General features: G+C 47.2%; 1 protein-coding gene across 5 annotated transcripts in view; it reads left to right on the top strand.

Moving 5' to 3' along the window:
• Window positions 1–18,953, top strand: part of DZIP1 (DAZ interacting zinc finger protein 1) — a 191,380-nt gene that overhangs the window by 916 nt on the left and 171,511 nt on the right. The window contains exons 1-2 of one of the 5 annotated variants that reach the window (XM_063953026.1): window positions 1,852–2,034; window positions 13,169–13,729. In XM_063953026.1, coding sequence (XP_063809096.1) covers window positions 13,247–13,729 — 483 coding nt within the window. In that variant the 5' untranslated portion in view covers window positions 1,852–2,034; window positions 13,169–13,246. Of the gene's footprint in view, window positions 1–1,851; window positions 2,035–11,140; window positions 11,225–13,168; window positions 13,730–18,953 lie in introns of those variants that run through there. The other 4 variants (XM_063953025.1, XM_063953022.1, XM_063953024.1 and 1 more) reach the window with 4 other exon arrangements.

Genomic DNA, 18,953 nt, shown 5'->3' with positions numbered 1-18,953 from the left:
ACCGCCGACAGTGCCATCACAGCTGAGCGGTCAAATTGACATGTCTGCCCAGTTGTGATGTCTAGCCAGACATATTGAGTGGACAATTGGGAAGTTTGTATGCTTGTTAAGTGCCGCTCTGTCGGTGGATGCGTCGGCATAGTTTGTACCCAGAGTTAATCTCTACCTGAGAGCACAGTATACTTATCAAATGGCAATTATTATTTTTTTGCATTTTTAAATGAACGCATTTTTTATATTTATAAAGTTATCAGACACTTGATACATCAAATAGCTGTTTGTAAACGGTAAAATACTACAGCCCAGATTTACCATTCCTTGGAGAGTGTTAAATTGCACAGTGATAAAGTACCAGCCAGTCAGCTCATAACTGTAATTTTTCAAACACAGCCTGTAAGATGACAGTTAGGAGCTGATTGGTTGGTACTTTATCACCGTGCAATTTATCCCTCTCCAAGGTTTGATTAAATCTGGGCATAAACATTTACAAGTTATATTTGATCCCATTGAATTGATACAAATAACCATACATGCTGCTGCTTCTCCCTATTGTATTCTGGTATGCTGTTATTTTATAGCAATAGTTGGTATTGGGTGCTTATGACATATTGTTGTTTATTTTCAAGACCAGGATTTCCTAATGAGCCAAGTAGTCAAAAATTTTTTTGACCCCGCTTGAAGCAAAGATGTGATACATTTATAAAGCTGCACTACTACTGAAAGCAGTGAACATTAAAGTGTCTTGTTCAGGAATTCCCAACCGTGGTCCTCAAGGCACACCAACAGTGCAGGTTTTAGTGATATCCAGGCTTCAGCACAGATGGTTAAATCAAAATAACTGAGGTACTAATTAAGTCACCTGTGTTCAAGCCTGGATATCACTAAAACCAGGACTGTTAGTGTGCCTTGAGGACCGCGGTTGGGAAACACTGGTCTAGTTAGTGGAGGACCAATGGAAAGCATAGATCAGGGGTTCTCAAACTCGGTCCTCAAGGGCACACACAGTGCATGTTTTGCAGGTAACCTAGCAAGTGCACAGGTGTATTAATTACTCACTGACACATTGTAAAAGGTCCACAGGTGGAGCTAATTATTTCACTTGTGATTCTGTGAGGAGATCTGCAAAACATGCACTGTGTGTGCCCTTGAGGACCGAGTTTGAGAACCCCTGGCATAGATCCTCCAGAAATGTCTCACAGTCCTGATTTTCGTCAGAGGTGTAAATCTAACCATAAAATCGTAGTGAAAACGGCTGCGCAAAGTAGTTCAGGGCTCCACGGAGGAGATATTAAAGTTCCCTAGGTGGCAACTTCAATGATAAAGTAAAAAAAAGAAAGACAAATAAACAGCATGTTTTAGGACTCTGTGGTCTATACGCTAAAATCTTGCAAATGATGCAGAAAATACAAGTCTGTGCAAGCTCAGAGACACAAAGAGGACAAAAGAAAGATACATAAAGGGTAGGGCCGCACATAGCGGTTAAGCGGGGTCCACTTGGCTGGAAGGAGACTGCACATGTGCGGAAGTCCCGCCGCCAGATCCAACCACAGCATGCTGCAGTTGGACCGGATGACAGGACGGTGGGATTTCAATGTGAACACATACATTTCAATGTATGTGTTCACACAGTGCCGCTATGTGTGGCCAGGCCCGGCGACAGGGGGGGTCAAAGGGGACACCCGTACCGGGCCCCAGCATTGTGAGGGGCCCCAAGGTTCTGGGCAGTAAGAATGGCTGCGGGCTGTTACAGTGCGGCTGATAGTATTGATGCATAAGTAGTGGATTTACCGGCCCTGCGGCTCTTTGATTAATACATTTTTACTTCATGGCCCGGCAAACAGTCAGCGATTGGATTCCGGACAGCTGCCGGGTGCCACTCTGTCTGTCTCCTCCTCTTGCTCTCTGCTCTGTTTTGTGCAGCGCTGCCTGTGCCTGCGTGTGATGTGTCACGGCTACACGCTCAGCCTCAGAGAGAGGAGCCAACTAGAATGATGAAGGCGTGCAGGCTGCAGCCAGTGACCTGAAGAATAGAAGGTGAGCTGCTCCCGCGGAGGGGAAGTGGGGTAGGTTGTTGTTGCAGCAGCTGAGGTTCTGGATGGTGGTAGCAGCAGCAGAAGGCCCAATATTGCTTCCAGCAGCTCTCCCATCTGTCCTGCTCCCTGACTACAGCAGTACAGTAGCCTGTACTTGACAGTAACTCCTATTCTAATACAAAGCTAGTGCAGTATACAAAATTGACAATGTGCGATTTGTCCCAGATGAAGACATATCAAACACTACACTTGTACATGTGAATTTGTATGTATATGTAGATATATGTATAGTGGTGTATCTGTATGTGTATCTCTGTGTATTGGTGTATTTTTATATTTATAAGAACATGTGTATTGATGTATCTGTATGTGCAGCTGTACAGGTGAACCTCTTTAAGTGGCAGCGGAAGCCGATGAGAGGGGAGGATGGGAGGAGGCCTGGTTGTGGTAGTAGCGGCTGATGTTCTAGGTGTTGCTAGCGGTGGACCAAGGCCCGGGGGGGGGGGGACCAGAGATATTACTGTACCGGGCCCCAAGATTTCTGTTGCCGGCCCTGTGTGTGGCCCTAGCCTAATACATTTAAAACCAGAATGTACTGAGCCATTTTTCAAATCATTTATACAATATTTCCGATATAATATTGTTGTAATCTGGTTTTTGTTTACAATGTTGGAATTTTACAGTTCAAGTGACAGTAAATGATTCTGCTGGTTAAATCTTGTTATTCTACTTGCAAATGATCTCGAGTCGTACATAAACTGATCTAACATTTACATTGACATGATATGAAGATACTGTATGAATTGCACAGTTTCAGTGTATAAAAAATAATTACAGAAATACTTTACCTAACAAGAAAGGACCCAAACCTTTATGTACAGTGCCTTGCTAAAGTATTCCCCCTCCCCCGCCCACCTTGGCTTTTTAGTTAATTATTCTATTTATTAACAGTTTCTTATATAGCACAGCAAATTCCGTTGCACTTTACAATTGGACGCAATGATACAACAAAACTGGGTAATAAACAAACAGTCAGAGGTAGGAAGGCCCTGCTCGCACGCTTACAATCTATAAGGAAATAGGCATTGATACACAAGGAAAGGCATTCTCTATTGCATATTTGTCCACCAGATTGCAAAGGTTCTAGGTGGGTTGCATGATATCACATCACAGCAATGATGAACTCTGGTCAGAAAGAAGGGAAAGTGAAGAAAGAGAAAATATGTGGAGGATATGTGCGAACTGTACAGTGGGGATATAATCGGATAGGAAAGCTTATGAAGGTTGAGTGAGCGGTTCTGGAATGTGATAACATAGCCTGAAGAGGTGAGTTTTCAGGGAACATTTGAAGGTTTGGAGACTAGAGGAGAGCCTTATTGTGCGTGGTAGGGCATTCCACAGAGTAGGTGCAGCCTGAATAAAGTCCTGCAATCATGCATGGGAGCAAGTAGTGAGTGTGGATGAGAGACGTAGACCTTGTGAAGATCGGAGAGGTCGGGTTGGGAGATATTTTGAGATAAGCGAAGTGATGTACGTTGATGTAGTTTGGTTAATGACCTTATGTGTGAGTAAAAGTATTTTCTCTGACGTCCTAAGTGGATGCTGGGACTCCGTAAGGACCATGGGGAATAGCGGCTCCGCAGGAGACTGGGCACAACTAAAGAAAGCTTTAGGACTACCTGGTGTGCACTGGCTCCTCCCACTATGACCCTCCTCCAGACCTCCGTTAGAATCTTGTGCCCGGCTGAGCTGGATGCACACTAGGGGCTCTCCTGAGCTCCTAGAAAGAAAGTATATTTAGGTTTTTTATTTTCAGTGAGATCTGCTGGCAACAGACTCACTGCAGTGAGGGACTAAAGGGAGAAGAAGCGAACCTACCTAACAGGTGGTAGTTTGGGCTTCTTAGGCTACTGGACACCATTAGCTCCAGAGGGATCGACCGCAGGACCCGACCTTGGTGTTCGTTCCCGGAGCCGCGCCGCCGGCCCCCTTACAGAGCCAGAAGCAAGAAGTGTTCCGGAAAATCGGCGGCAGAAGACTTCTGTCTTCAACAAGGTAGCGCACAGCACTGCAGCTGTGCGCCATTGCTCCTCATACACACCTCACACTCCGGTCACTGATGGGTGCAGGGCGCTGGGGGGGGGGCGCCCTGAGGGCAATATAAGACACCTTGGCTGGCAAATCATCACAATATATAGTCCCAGGGCTATATATGTGATAAATTACCCCAGCCAGAATCCATAAAAAAGCGGGAGAAAAGTCTGCCGAAAAAGGGGCGGGGCTATCTCCCTTAGCACACTGGCGCCATTTTTTCTTCACAGTGCAGCTGGAAGACAGCTCCCCAGGCTCTCCCCTGTAGTTTTCAGGCTCAAAGGGTTAAAAAGAGAGGGGGGGCACTAAATTTAGGCGCAATATATGTATACAAGCAGCTATTGGGGGAAAAAATCACTCAGTTATAGTGTTAATCCCTGCATTATATAGCGCTCTGGTGTGTGCTGGCATACTCTCTCTCTGTCTCCCCAAAGGACTTTGTGGGGTCCTGTCCTCAGTCAGAGCATTCCCTGTGTGTGTGTGTGCGGTGTGTCGGTACGGCTGTGTCGACATGTTGGATGAGGAAGGTTACGTGGAGGCGGAGCAGAGGCCGATAAATGGGATGTCGCCCCCTGTGGGGCCGACACCAGAGTGGATGGATAGGTGGAAGGTATTAACCGACAATGTCAACTCCTTACATAAAAGGCTGGATGACGTAACAGCTGTGGGACAGCCGGCTTCTCAGCCCACGCCTGCCCAGGCGTCTCAAAGGCCATCAGGGGCTCAATAAACGCCCGTTACCTCAGATGGCAGACACAGATGTCGACACGGAGTCTGACTCCAGTGTCGACGAGGTTGAGATATATACACAATCCACTAGGAACATCCGTTACATGATCTCGGCAATGAAAAAATGTGTTGCACATTTCTGACATGAACCCAAGTACCACATAAAAGGGGTTTTATTTTTGGGGAGAAAAAGCAGCCAGTGTTTTGTTCCCCCATCAGATGAGTGAATGAAGTGTGTAAAGAAGCGTGGGTTCCCCCCGATAAGAAACTGGTAATTTCTAAAAAGTTACTGATGGCGTACCCTTTCCCGCCAGAGGATAGGTCACGTTGGGAGATATCCCCTAGGGTGGATAAGGCGCTCACACGTTTGTCAAAAAAGGTGGCACTGCCGTCTTAGGATACGGCCACCTTGTAGGAGCCTGCTGATAAAAAGCAGGAGGCTATCCTGAAGTCTGTATATACACACTCAGGTTCTATACTGAGACCTGCAATTGCCTCAGCATAAATAGTGCTGCTGCAGCGTGGTCTGATACCCTGTCATATAATATTAATACCCTAGACAGGGATAATATTTTGCTAACATAGAGCATATTAAAGACGTCGTCGTCACTTGACCCTATCCCCTCCCGCCTCCTCCGCTACCTCTCTTCTTCTGCTTGTTCCCATCTTTCCCACCTTCTCAATCTCTCCCTCTCATCAGGCACTGTCCCCTCTGCCTTCAAGCACGCACTCATCTCTCCTATTCTTAAAAAACCTACCCTTGATCCAAACACTCTCTCCAACTACCAACCCATCTCTCTCCTCCCTTTTGCCTCCAAACTCCTTGAGCGTATTGTCTACAACCGCCTTACTTCCTTTCTTTCCTCACACTCACTGCTTGACCCATTCCAATCTGGCTTCCGTCCTCTCCACTCCACTGAAACTGCCCTTACAAAAGTATGCAGTGACCTCCATGCTGCTAAATCTAAGGGACACTACTCTCTACTTATTCTACTTGATCTCTCTGCTGCTTTTGACACTGTGGACCATCCTCTTCTACTGCAAATCCTTCACTCCATTGGTCTGCGTGACACTGCCCTCTCTTGGTTGTCGTCCTACCTTTCTGACCGTTCATTCTCTGTCTCCTCTCATGACTCCACCTCCCCCTTACTTCCACTAACTGTAGGGGTACCCCAAGGTTCTGTCCTTGGTCCTCTTCTCTCTCTATACGTCCTCACTAGGTAAGCTCATTAGTTCTTTTGGTTTCCAATATCATCTCTATGCTGATGACACTCAAATCTATCTTTCCTCTCCAGACCTCTCCCCTACTCTCCTCACTCGTATCTCCAACTGTCTCTCTGCTATCTCTTCCTGGATGTCCCAGCGCTTTCTTAAACTTAACATGTCTAAGACCGAGCTGATCATCTTCCCTCCCTCCCGCATAACCTCACCTCCTACAATCTCATTATCCATTGATGGCACTACTATCTCCTCTACCCCCCAAGTGCGCTGTCTTGGAGTAATCCTTGACTTCTCCCTCTCCTTCAAACCACACATTCAGCACCTCTCACAAACCTGCCGTTTTCATCTAAAAAATATTTCCAGGATCAGACCCTTTCTGACCCAGGATGCTACTAAGACTCTTATACACTCACTGGTCATCTCCAGACTGGACTACTGTAATCTCCTCCTGACTGGCATTCCTGACAAATACCTCTCTCCACTCCAATCTATCCTCAATGCTGCTACCCGGCTCATTTTCCTCACCAAACGCACTACGTCCACCTCTCCTCTCTTACTAGACCTTCACTGGCTCCCCTTCCCTTTCGGAATCCATTTCAAGCTTCTCACACTTGCTTACAAAGCCCTCACCCACTCCTCTCCCATCTACATCTCTGATCTTATCTCGCTTTACACTCCCGCCCGTCCTCTTCGCTCTGCTAATGCTCGCCGACTCTCCTGCCTACGGATTACTTCCTCCCACTCCTACCTCCAAGATTTTTCACGTGCTGCACCACTTCTCTGGAATTCCCTACCTCTCCCCCTCAGACTCTCCACCTCTCTACAAAACTTCAAACGGGCTCTCAAGACCCACTTCTTCACCAAACCCAGCCATATCTCATCCTAAACCTCTGTTCCACGCTCTCTATGTACCCCATCTGTCTCACCCCTGTCTGTCTACCCCTCCCCTTTAGAATGTAAGCTCTCACGAGCAGGGCCCTCTTCCCTCATGTGCTTACCCTTTTCTTACTTTAATAATCTTCAGCTGCACCAAATCCAGCAGTCTTCTGCCACCTGATACTTATTCCAGTGTCATCTGCTGATGTAGCTATGTTTATTTACCCTGTACTTGTCCTATATTGTAGTCAACTGTAAGTTGCTGTTTTCCTGGTTGATTATTTGTTTATGTACTCTGTAATTGGGCGCTGCGGAACCCTTGTGGCGCCATATAAATAAAGGATAATAATATATGAAGGATGCACAGAGGGATATTTGCCGGCTGGCATCCAGAATTAATGCATTGTCCATTCTGCCAGGAGGGTATTAGAAACCCGGCAGTGGACAGGTGATGCTGCCTTTAAAAGGCACATGGAGATTCTGCCTTATAAGGGTGAGGAATTGTTTGGGGATGGTCTCTGGGACCTCGTATCCACAGCAACAGCTGGGAAGAAATTTTTTTTACCTCAGGTTTCCTCACAGCCTAAGAAAGCACCGTATTTTCAGGTACAGTCCTTTCGGCTTCAGAAAAGCAAGCGGGTCAAAGGCGCTTCCTTTCTGCACAGAGACAAGGGAAGAAGGAAAAAGCTGCACCAGACAGCCAGTTCCCAGGATCAAAAATCTTCCCCCGCTTCCTCTGAGTCCACCGCATGACGCTGGGGCTCCACAGGTGGAGACAGGTGCGGTGGGGGCGCGTCTCGGGAACTTCAGGGACCAGTGGGCTTGCCCACAGGTGGATCCCTAGGTTCTGCAAGTAGTATCACAGGGATACAGGCTGGAGTTCGAGGCGACTCCCCCTCGCCGTTACCTCACATCAGCCTTGCCTGCTGCCCTCGGAGAAAGGTAGTACTGGCGGCAATTCACAAGCTGTACTTCCAGCAGGTGAAATCAAGGTACCCCTCCTTCAACAAGGCGGGGTTACTATTCCAAAATGTTGTGGTACCGAAACCAGACGGTTCGGTGAGACCCATTCTAAAATTGAAATCCTTGAACACTTTTATATACGAAGGTTCAAGTTCAAAATGGAATCGCTGAGGGCGATTATTGCAAGCCTGGAGAATTTCATGGTATCACTGGACATCAAGGATGCTTACCTGCATGTCCCTATTTACCCTCTTCACCAGGAGTACCTCAAAATTGTGGTACAGGATTGTCATTACCAATTCCAGACGTTGCCGTTGGTCTGTCCCCGGCACCGAGGTATTTACCAAGGTAATGGCCGAAATAATTATCCCGTACTTGGACGATCTCCTTTATAAAGGCGAGGTCCAGGGAGCAGTTGTTCGTCGGAGTAGCACTATCTCGGGAAGTGCTACAACAGCACGGCTAGATTCTGAATATTCCAAAGTCGCAGCTGGGTCCTACGACGCGTCTACTGTTCCTGGGTATGGTTCTGGACACAGAACAGGATAAAAGACGGTTTCTCCCGGAGGAGAAGTCCAAGGAGTTGTCGTCTCTAGACAGAGACCTCCTAATACAAATACAGGTGTCAGTGCATCAATGCACGCGAGACCTGGGAAAGATGGTAGCTTCTTACGAAGAAATTCCATTCGCCAGGTCCCATGCAAGGATCTTCCAGTGGGATCTGTTGGACAAGTGGTCCAGGTCGCATCTTCAGATGCATCGGCGGATAACCCGGTCTCCAAGGGCCAGGGTGTCGCTGTTGTGGTGGCTGCAGAGTGCTCATCTTCTAGGGGGCCGCAGATTCGGCATACAGGACTGGGTCCTGGTGACCACGGATGCCAGACTTCGAGGCTGGGGGGCAGTCACACAGGGAAGAAACTTCCAAGGCTATGGAAAAGTCAGGAGACTTCCCTACACATAAATATTCTGGAACTAAGGGCCATTTACAATGCCCTAAGTCAGGCTAGACCCCTGCTTCAACACCGGCCGGTGCTGATCCAGTCAGACAACATCACGGCGGTCGCTCATGTAAACCGACAGGGCGGCACAAGAAGCAGGATGGCGATGGCAGAAGCCACAAGGATTCTCCGATGGGCGGAAAATCATGTGTTAGCACTGTCAGCAGTGTTCATTCCCGGAGTGGACAACTGAGAAGCAGACTTTCTCAGAAGACACGACCTCCACCCGGGAGAGTGGGGACTTCATCCAGAAATCTTCCAAATGATTGTACACCGTTGGGAAAGGCCACAGGTGGACATGATGGCGTCCCGCCTCAACAAAAAGCTACAAAGATATTGCGCCAGGTCAAGGAACCCTCAGGCGATAGCTGTGGACGCTCTGGTAACACCGTGGGTGTACCAGTCGGTGTATGTGTTCCCTTCTCTGTCTCTCTTACCCAGGGTAATGAGAATAATAAGAAGGAGAGGAGTAAGAACTATACTCATTGTTCCGGGTTGGCCAAGAAGAGCTTGGTACCCAGAACTCCAAGAAATGATCTCAGAGGACCCATGGCCTCTGCCGCTCAGACAGGACCTGCTGCAGCAGGGGGCCTGTGTGTTCCAAGACGTATCGCGGCTGCGTTTGACGGCATGGCGGTTGAACGCCGGATCCTGAAGGAAAAGGGCATTCCGGAGGAAGTTATCCCTACGCTATTTAAAGCTAGGAAAGAAGTGAACACTATCACCGCATATGGCGGAAATATGTTGCGTGCTGTGAGGCCAGGAAGGCCCCAAAGGAGGAATTTCAGCTTGGTCGATTTCTGCACTTCCTACAGTCAGGGGTGACTATGGGCCTAAAATTGGGTTCCATTAAGGTCCAGATTTCGGCTCTATCGATTTTCTTCCAAAATAGAACTGGCTTCACTGCCTGAAGTTCAGACTTTTGTTAAGGGAGTGCTGCATAGTCAGCCCCCGTTTGTGCCTCCAGTGGCACCGTGGGATCTCAACGTGGTGTTGGATTTCCTGAAGTCGCATTGGGTTGAGCCACTTAAATCCGTGGAGCTACAATACCTCACGTGGAAAGTGGTCATGCTGTGGGCCTTGGCGTCAGCCAGGCGTGTATCAGAATTGGCGGCTTTGTCATACAAAAGCCCTTATCTGTATTTTATATGGATAAGGCGGAATTGAGGGCTCGTTCCCAATTCCTTCCTAAGGTGGTATCAGTTTTTCATGTGAACCAACCTATTGTGGTGCCTGCGGCTACTTGGGACTTGGAGGATTCCAAGTTACTGGACGTAGTCAGGGCCCTGAAAAGTATATGTTTCCAGGACGGCTGGAGTCAGGAAAACTGACTCGCTATTTATCCTGTATGCACCCAACAAGCTGGGTGCTCCTGCTTCTAAGCAGACTATTGCACGATGGATCTGTAGCACGATTCAACTTGCACATTCTGCGGCTGGACTGCCGCACCCTAAATCTGTAAAAGCCCATTCCACGAGGAAAGTGGGCTCTTCTTGGGCGGCTGCCCGAGGGGTCTCGGCTTTACAAATTTGCCGAGCTGTTACTTGGTCAGGTTCAAACATTTTTGCAAGAGTCTACAAGTTTGATACCCTGGCTGAGGAGGACCTAGAGTTTGCTCATTCGGTGCTGCAGAGTCATCCGCACTCTCCCGCCCGTTTGGGAGATTTGGTATAATCCCCATGGTCCTTACGGAGTCCCAGCATCCACTTAGGACGTCAGAGAAAATAAGATTTTACTCACCGATAAATCTATTTCTCGTAGTCCGTAGTGGATGCTGGGCGCCCATCCCAAGTGCGGATTGTCTGCAATACTTGTTTATAGTTATTGCCTAACTAAAGGGTTATTGTTGAGCCATCTGTTGAGAGGCTCAGTTATATTTCATACTGTTAACTGGGCATAGTATCACGAGTTATACGGTGTGATTGGTGTGGCTGGTATGAGTCTTACCCGGGATTCAAAATCCTTCCTTATTGTGTCAGCTCTTCCGGGCACAGTATCCTAACTGAGGTCTGGAGGAGGGTCATAGTGGGAAGAGCCAGTGCACACCAGGTAGTCCTAAAGCTTTCTTTAGTTGTGCCCTGTCTCCTGCGGAGCCGCTATTCCCCATGGTCCTTACGGAGTCCCAGCATCCACTACGGACTACGAGAAATAGATTTACCGGTGAGTAAAATCTTATTTTATATTGAATACCTTAGAATACAGGTAACCAGTGGAGGGACTGACAGAGTGGATCTGCAGACGATGAACGTCTAGCGAGGAAGATTAGCCTTGCAGCTGCATTCAGAATGGATTGTAGTGATGAGTCTCTTTTTGGTAAGACCAGTAAGAAGACTATTGCAATAATCAATACGGGAGATAATGAGAGCATGGATTAGAGCTTTTGCTGTGTCTTGTGTAAGATATGGTCGTATTTTGGATATGTTTTTTAGATGCATGTAACATGATCTTGAGACAGATTGAATGTGGGGAGTAAAGGACAGATCAGAGTCGAGTATGACACCTAGGCAGCGAGCTTGTGGGGTAGGGTTGATTGTTGAGTTCTCAACAGTGATTGAGATATCAGGTTGGTAACTACTATTGGCCGGTGGCTCTGTTTTGGAAATATTAAGTTTGAGGTGGCGAGATGACATCTAAGGTGAAACAGCAGAAAGGCATTCATTGACCCTGACCAACACAGATAGTGTTAAATCTGGGGAGGATAGGTAGGTTTGAGTATCATCTGCATACCTATTTTGTTACATTACAACCTGTAATTTAATTTTTTTTTTTAATCTGAATTTTATGTGATAGATCTGCACAACATAGTCTAAGTTGGTGAAGTGAAATGAGAAAAATGTATATTAAAAAATTATTTTTATAAATAAAAATTTGAAAATTGGCATGTGCATATGTATTCACCCCCTTTGCTATGAAGCCCCTCAAAAGTTCTGGTGCAACCAATTACTTTCAGAAGTCACATAATTAGTGAAATGAAGTCCACCTGTGTGCAGTCTAAGTGTCACATGATCTGTCATTATAAACACACCTTTTCTGAAAGGCCCTAGAGGCTGCAACTCCACTAAGCAAGAGGCATCACACCGGCCACCAAAACTCACAGACCGGGCAAGGTGGGCATTAATCAGAGAGGCAGCACAGAGACCAGAGGTAACCCTGAAGGAGCTGCAGAGTTCCACAGCAGAGACTGGTGTATCTGCGCATGTGATCACAATAAGCCGTACACTTTATAGAGCTGGGCTTTATGGAAGAGTGGCCAGGAAAAAGCAATTACTTAGTGTTAAAAATAAGAAGGCATGCTTTGAGTTTGCCAAGAGGCATGTGGATGACTCCACAAATTTATGGAGGAAGGTGCTCTGGTCAGATGAGACTAAAATTGAGCTTTTCGCCCACCAAGGAAAGCGCTACGTTTGGTGCAAGCCCAACACATCCCATCACCCCAAGAACACCATCCCCACAGTGAAACATGGTGGTGGCAGCATCATGCTGTGGGGATGTTTTTCAGCAGCAGGGACTAGGAAACTGTTTTGAGTCGAGGGAAAGATGGATGGTGCGAAATACAGGGATATTCTTGAGCAAAACCTGTTTCAGTCTGCCTGTGATTTGAGACTGGGATGGAGGTTCACCTTCCAGCAGGACAATGACCTGAAGCATACTGTTAAAGCAACACTCAAATGGTTTAATGGGAAACATTTAAATGTGTTGGAGTGGCTTAGTCAAAGCCCAGATCTCAATCCAATTGAGAATCTGTGGTCAGACTTGAAGATTGCTGTTCACAAGCGGAAACCATCCAACATGAAGGAGCGGGAGCAGTTTTGCCTTGAGGAACGGGCAAAAATCCCAATGTGGCAAGCTCATATAGACTTATCCAAAGCGACCTGCAGCTGTAATTGCAGCAAAAGGTGGCTCTACAAAGTACTGACTTTAGGGGGGTGAATAGTTATGCACGCTGAAGTTTTCTGTTATTTTGTCCTATTTGTTGTTTGCTTCACAATTAAAAAAAAAAAAAAAAAACATCTTCAAAGTTGTAGCCATGTTCTGTGAATGAAATTATGCAAACCTTCACGCATTCCATTTCAATTCCAGGTTGTGAGGCAACAAAACATGAAAAATGCAAAGGGGGTGAATACTTTAGCAAGGCACTGTACTTGTAAAAAGCTTCATATTTATTTGTTGCATATATTGATTTTATTTGTTAGTTTATCATTTGATTTCACCATATTTGCCATTCGTTTTGAAATGTCTTTTTTTTCTTTCTTTCAGCCTTTCAGTGATAATGTTTACTACCCATTTGATCCCAACCCGACAGAAGAGTCTCCCGTTCTTCTAAATCCTCCATGGATGACACGTCCTACAATGCCTACAAGTACACCTTCCTCTAGCCATGGCACGCAGTTCAAATTCAGAGCACGCCATGAAAGCGTAGACTGGAGGAGTATTGCAGCTATTGATGTGGACAGACTAGCAAATGAGTTGGACTTTACAACACTTCAGGAAAACATCATGGGTATCACTTTTTGCAACATAGAACATGAAAAGTGCCCGCGCTGTCACAACAGCCTGGATCCTGTACTAGTTAAACTGTTTAGACTTGCTCAGTTCACCATTGAGTACCTGCTACATTCTCAGGAGTACTTGACTTCTCACGTGCAGACATTGGAGGAGAAGATGCATGCCACCCTGTGTGAGGCAGAACAAATAAAATGTAAAGTGGTCAAGCAGTCTGAGGAAATGAAATCACTGAAAGAGGAGTGTAAGCGTAGGAAAAAGATCATTGCCACGCAGCAAATGCTGGTCACTGCTGGGGCTGCATCCTATCACAAGGTAAGTACACAGCAAATGCTGGTCAGTGCTGGTGCTGCATCCTATCACCAGATAAATACATAGCAAATGCTGGTTAGTGCTGGTACTGTGTCCTTTCACCAGATAAATACATAGCAAATGCTGGTCAGTGCTAGTGCTGCATCCTATCACAAGGTAAATGCACCGCAAATGCTGGTCAGTGCTGGTGCTGCATCCTATTACAAGGTAAATGCACCGCAAATGCTGGTCAGTGCTGGTGCTGCATCCTATCACAAGATAAATACATAGCAAATGCTGGTCAGTGCTGGTGCTGCATCCTATCACAAGATAAATACATAGCAAATGCTGGTCAGTGCTGGTGCTGCGTTCTATCACAAGATAAATACATAGCAAATGCTGGTCAGTGCTGGTGCTGTATCCTATCACCAGATAAATACATAGCAAATGCTGGTCAGTGCTGGTGCTGCATCCTATCACAAGATAAATACATAGCAAATGCTGGTCAGTGCTGGTGCTGCGTTCTATCACAAGATAAATACATAGCAAATGCTGGTCAGTGCTGGTGCTGCATCCTATCACCAGATAAATACATAGCAAATGCTGGTCAGTGCTGGTACTGTGTCCTTTCACCAGATAAATACATAGCAAATGCTGGTCAGTGCTAGTGCTGCATCCTATCACAAGGTAAATGCACCGCAAATGTTGGTCAGTGCTGGTGCTGCATCCTATTACAAGGTAAATGCACCGCAAATGCTGGTCAGTGCTGGTGCTGCATCCTATCACAAGATAAATACATAGCAAATGCTGGTCAGTGCTGGTGCTGCATCCTATCACCAGATAAATACATAGCAAATGCTGGTCAGTGCTGGTGCTGCATCCTATCACAAGATAAATACATAGCAAATGCTGGTCAGTGCTGGTGCTGCGTTCTATCACAAGATAAATACATAGCAAATGCTGGTCAGTGCTGGTGCTGCATCCTATCACCAGATAAATACATAGCAAATGCTGGTTAGTGCTGGTACTGTGTCCTTTCACCAGATAAATACATAGCAAATGCTGGTCAGTGCTAGTGCTGCATCCTATCACAAGGTAAATGCACCGCAAATGCTGGTCAGTGCTGGTGCTGCATCCTATTACAAGGTAAATGCACCGCAAATGCTGGTCAGTGCTGGTGCTGCATCCTATCACAAGATAAATACATAGGATGCAGCACCAGCACTGACCAGCATTTGCTATGTATTTATCTTGTGATAGGATGCAGCACCAGCACTGACCAGCATTTGCTATCACAAGATAAATACATAGCAAATGCTGGTCAGTGCTGGTGCTGCGTTCTATCACAAGATAAATACATAGCAAATGCTGGTCAGTGCTGGTGCTGCATCCTGTCACCAGATAAGTACATAGCAAATGATGGTCAGCGCTGGTGCCTCATCCTATCACAAGATAAATACATAGCAAATGCTGGCCAGTGCTGGTGCTGCGTCCTATCACAAGGTAAGTACACAGCAAATGCTGGTCAGTGCTGGTGCATCACAAGGTAAGTATACAGCAAATGCTGGTCAGTACTGGAGCTGCATCCTATTACAAAGTAAGTATACAGCAAATGCTGGTCAGTGTTTAAGCTGCATCCTGTCACAAGGTAAGTACACAGCAAATGCTGGTCCGTTTAGTATGCAAATCATACATTTCTCTTACGTCCTAGAGGATGCTGGGGACTCCAAAAGGACCATGGGGTATAGACGGGATCCGCAGGAGACATGGGCACACTATAAGACTTTGAATGGGTGTGAACTGGCTCCTCCCTCTATGCCCTTCCTCCAGACCTCAGTTAGATTCTGTGCCCAGAGAGCCTGGACACACACTAGGGGAGCTATCCTGAGTTTCTCTGAAAAGACTTTATGTTAGGTTTTTTATTTTCAGGCAGACCTGCTGGCTACAGGCTCCCTGCTTCGTGGGAGTGAGGGGAGAGAAGCAGACCTACTTCTTCTGAGTTCAAAGGCTCTGCTTCTTAGGCTACTGGACACCATTAGCTCCAGAGGGTTCGATCACTTGGTGTGCCTAGCTGCTTGTTCCCGGAGCCGCGCCGTCAACCCCCTCACAGAAGCCAGAAGAAAGAAGCCGGGTGAGTATAAAGAAGTACAGAAGACTTCAGTGACGGCAGAAGACTTCAGTAACGAGGTACTGCGCAGCAGTCGCGCAGCGCGCCATGTTCCCACGCACACTTCAGACGGCACTTGGAGGGTGCAGGGCGCAGGGGGGCGCCCTGGGCAGCATGTTACTGGAGGATAAAACTGGCCAGAATATATATATATAATATATATATATATATATATATATATATATATATATATAAGTGCCTAGGCACTAAATATAGCCCCCGCCAGTATAAAGATTTGAATTTTGAGCGGGACTACAGCGTGCCGGTGAGGGGGCGTGGCTTAGCCCTCACAGCTTACCAGCGCCATTTTCTCTTCACAGGCTGCAGAGACGCTGGCCCGGACCTCCACTCTCCTGAACAAGTACAGGGAGCTAAATGAAGGGGGGGCGCAGTAATTTGGTGCTATTAACCCTTATTATGAACATCGCAGACATCTGATATTTGATCTCGGTACTGAAATAGGCGCTGGGGTGTGAGCTGGTAAACTCCCTCTGTGTTTCTCTAACAGGCTTACCTGTGGGTCTGTCCCCTATAGCCCCTTGTGCGTGTCTGTACGTGTGTGTCGACATGTCTGAGGCTGAGTGCTCCTCCCCGGAGGAAGTTGCTGGGGGCGCAGATAAGGAGTTGGGAGCGACTCTGTCGGCACCGCCGACTGCTGATTTGATGAATATGTTGAGTACATTGAATGCAAATGTGGCGCTATTGACTAAAAGACTGGATAAATCTGTTTCTCAGACACAAACGTGGAGAAAATCCATGGAGGACGCCTTGTCTCAGGTACAGGCCCCCTCAGGGTCACAAAAGCGTTAATTTACCCAGATGGTGGATACGGATACCGACACGGACTCTGATTCCAGTGTCGACTATAGTAAGGCCAGTTTACATCCAAAATTGGTTAAGAGTATTCAGTACATGATTGTGGCAATTAAAGATGTTTTACATATTTCTGAAGTACCTGCTGTTCCAGATACAAGGGTATGTTTGTATAAGGGAAAGAAGCCTGAGGTGACGTTTCCCCCCTCTCATGAACTGAACGCTCTTTGTGAAAAAGCTTGGGAATCTCCCGATAAAAAGTGTCAGATTCCCAAGAGAATTCTAATGGCTTATCCTTTTCCCTCTGACGACAGGGAAAAGTGGGAGTCATCTCCCAATGTGGACAAGGCTCTATCACGACTGTCCAAGAAGGTGGCGCTTCCGTCTCCTGACACTGCTGCCCTTGAGGACCCTGCGGATCGTAAGCAGGAAACGACCTTAAAGTCCATTTATGTCACTGCGGGTGCACTGCTCAGACCTGCCGTGGCGTCGGCGTGGGTGAGTAGTGCTATTGGTAAGTGGGCTGATAATTTGGCATCTGACATGGATACCCTGGATAGGGATAACATTCTTTTGACTCTCGGTTATATCAGGGACGCTGCAGCTTACTTAAAGGATGCGGCGAGGGATATTGGCCTCTTGGGATCAAGGGCCAATGCCATGGCAGTCTCGGCCAGGAGAGCGCTGTGGATTCATCAATGGAATGCTGTTGCCGACTCTAAGAAAGCTATGGAAGCTTTCCCATATAAAGGTAGTGTCCTGTTTGGTGACGGCCTCGCTGACCTGGTGTCTACGGCTACAGCGGGTAAGTCATCCTTTCTTCCTTATGTTCCTGCACAACAGAAAAAGGCACCCCATTATCAGATGCAGTCCTTTCGGCCTAATAAATACAAAAAAGGAAGAGGGTCGTCCTTCCTTGCCTCTAAAGGTAGAGGAAGGGGAAAAAGGTCGCCTGCTGTGCCAGGCTCCCAGGACCTGAAGTCCTCCCCGGCTTCTGCCAAGTCCACCGCATGACGCTGGGGCTCCCCTACAGGAGTCCGTACCGGTGGGGGCGCGTCTCCAACTCTTCAGTCGGGTCTGGTTTCACTCGGGCCTGGATCCTTGGGTGTTAGACATAGTGTCTCAAGGGTACAAACTGGAGTTTCAGGAGGTGCCCCCCCACCGATTTTTCAAGTCAGCCTTGCCAGTTTCTATCCCAGAAAGGGCAGTAGTGAGTGCTGCGATACAAAAACAAGCGTGTCATTGTCACGGTACCTGCGTCTCAACGGGGAGAAGGGTTTTATTCGAGCCTCTTGTCGTACCAAAGCCGGACGGCTCGGTCAGAGCGATCCTGAACCTAAAATCCCTCAATCTGTATTTGAAAACTTTCAAGTTCAAGATGGAATCTCTTCTGCCCGTGATCTCCAGTCTGGCAGGGGGGGATTTTATGGCGTCAGTCGACATAAAAGATGCCTACTTACACGTCCCAATATATCCTCCACATCAAGCTTTCCTGAGGTTTGCGGTGCAGGATTGTCATTACTAATTTCAGACGTTGCCGTTTGGTCTTTCCACGGCCCCGAGGGTCTTCACCAAAGTAATGGCGGAAATGATGGTACTCCTACGCAAGCAGGGTGTCACAATTATCCCGTACTTGGACGATCTCCTGATAAAGGCGAGATCAAAGGAGCAGTTGCTAAGAAACGTGGCTCTCTCCCTGACAATTCTGCAGCAACATGGTTGGATTCTAAATTTGCCAAAATCACAGTTGATTCCGACAACTCGGCTGTCTTTCTTGGGCATGATCCTGGACACGGAACTGCATAGAGTATTTCTCCCAGCGGAAAAAGCTCTGGAAATCCAGACCATGGTCAAGGGTATTATGAAACCGGCAAGGGTATCGATTCATCAATGCACTCGGGTGCTGGGCAAGATGGTTGCAGCTTACGAAGCCATTCCGTTTGGCAGGTTTCATGCACGGGTATTTCAGTGGGACCTGTTGGACAAGTGGTCCGGGTCTCACCTGCACATGCACCGGATAATAAGTCTATCTTTCAGGACCAGGATATCTCTCCTGTGGTGGCTTCAAAGTTCTCACCTCCTAGAGGGACGCAGGTTCGGGATCCAGGATTGGGTCCTGCTGACCACGGATGCAAGTCTCCGAGGCTGGGGAGCAGTCGCACAAGGAAGACATTTCCAGGGAAAATGGTCAAACCAGGAAGCTTGTCTGCACATAAACGTTCTGGAATTAAGAGCCATTTACAACGGCCTTCTAGCGGAACACTTTCT

This window comes from Pseudophryne corroboree, chromosome 2 (assembly GCF_028390025.1).
Source record: "Pseudophryne corroboree isolate aPseCor3 chromosome 2, aPseCor3.hap2, whole genome shotgun sequence".
NCBI classification, from domain to species: Eukaryota; Metazoa; Chordata; class Amphibia; order Anura; family Myobatrachidae; genus Pseudophryne; species Pseudophryne corroboree.
The sequence above is the reverse complement of the archived record's forward strand: the minus strand, read 5'-3'. Positions and strand labels throughout refer to the sequence as shown.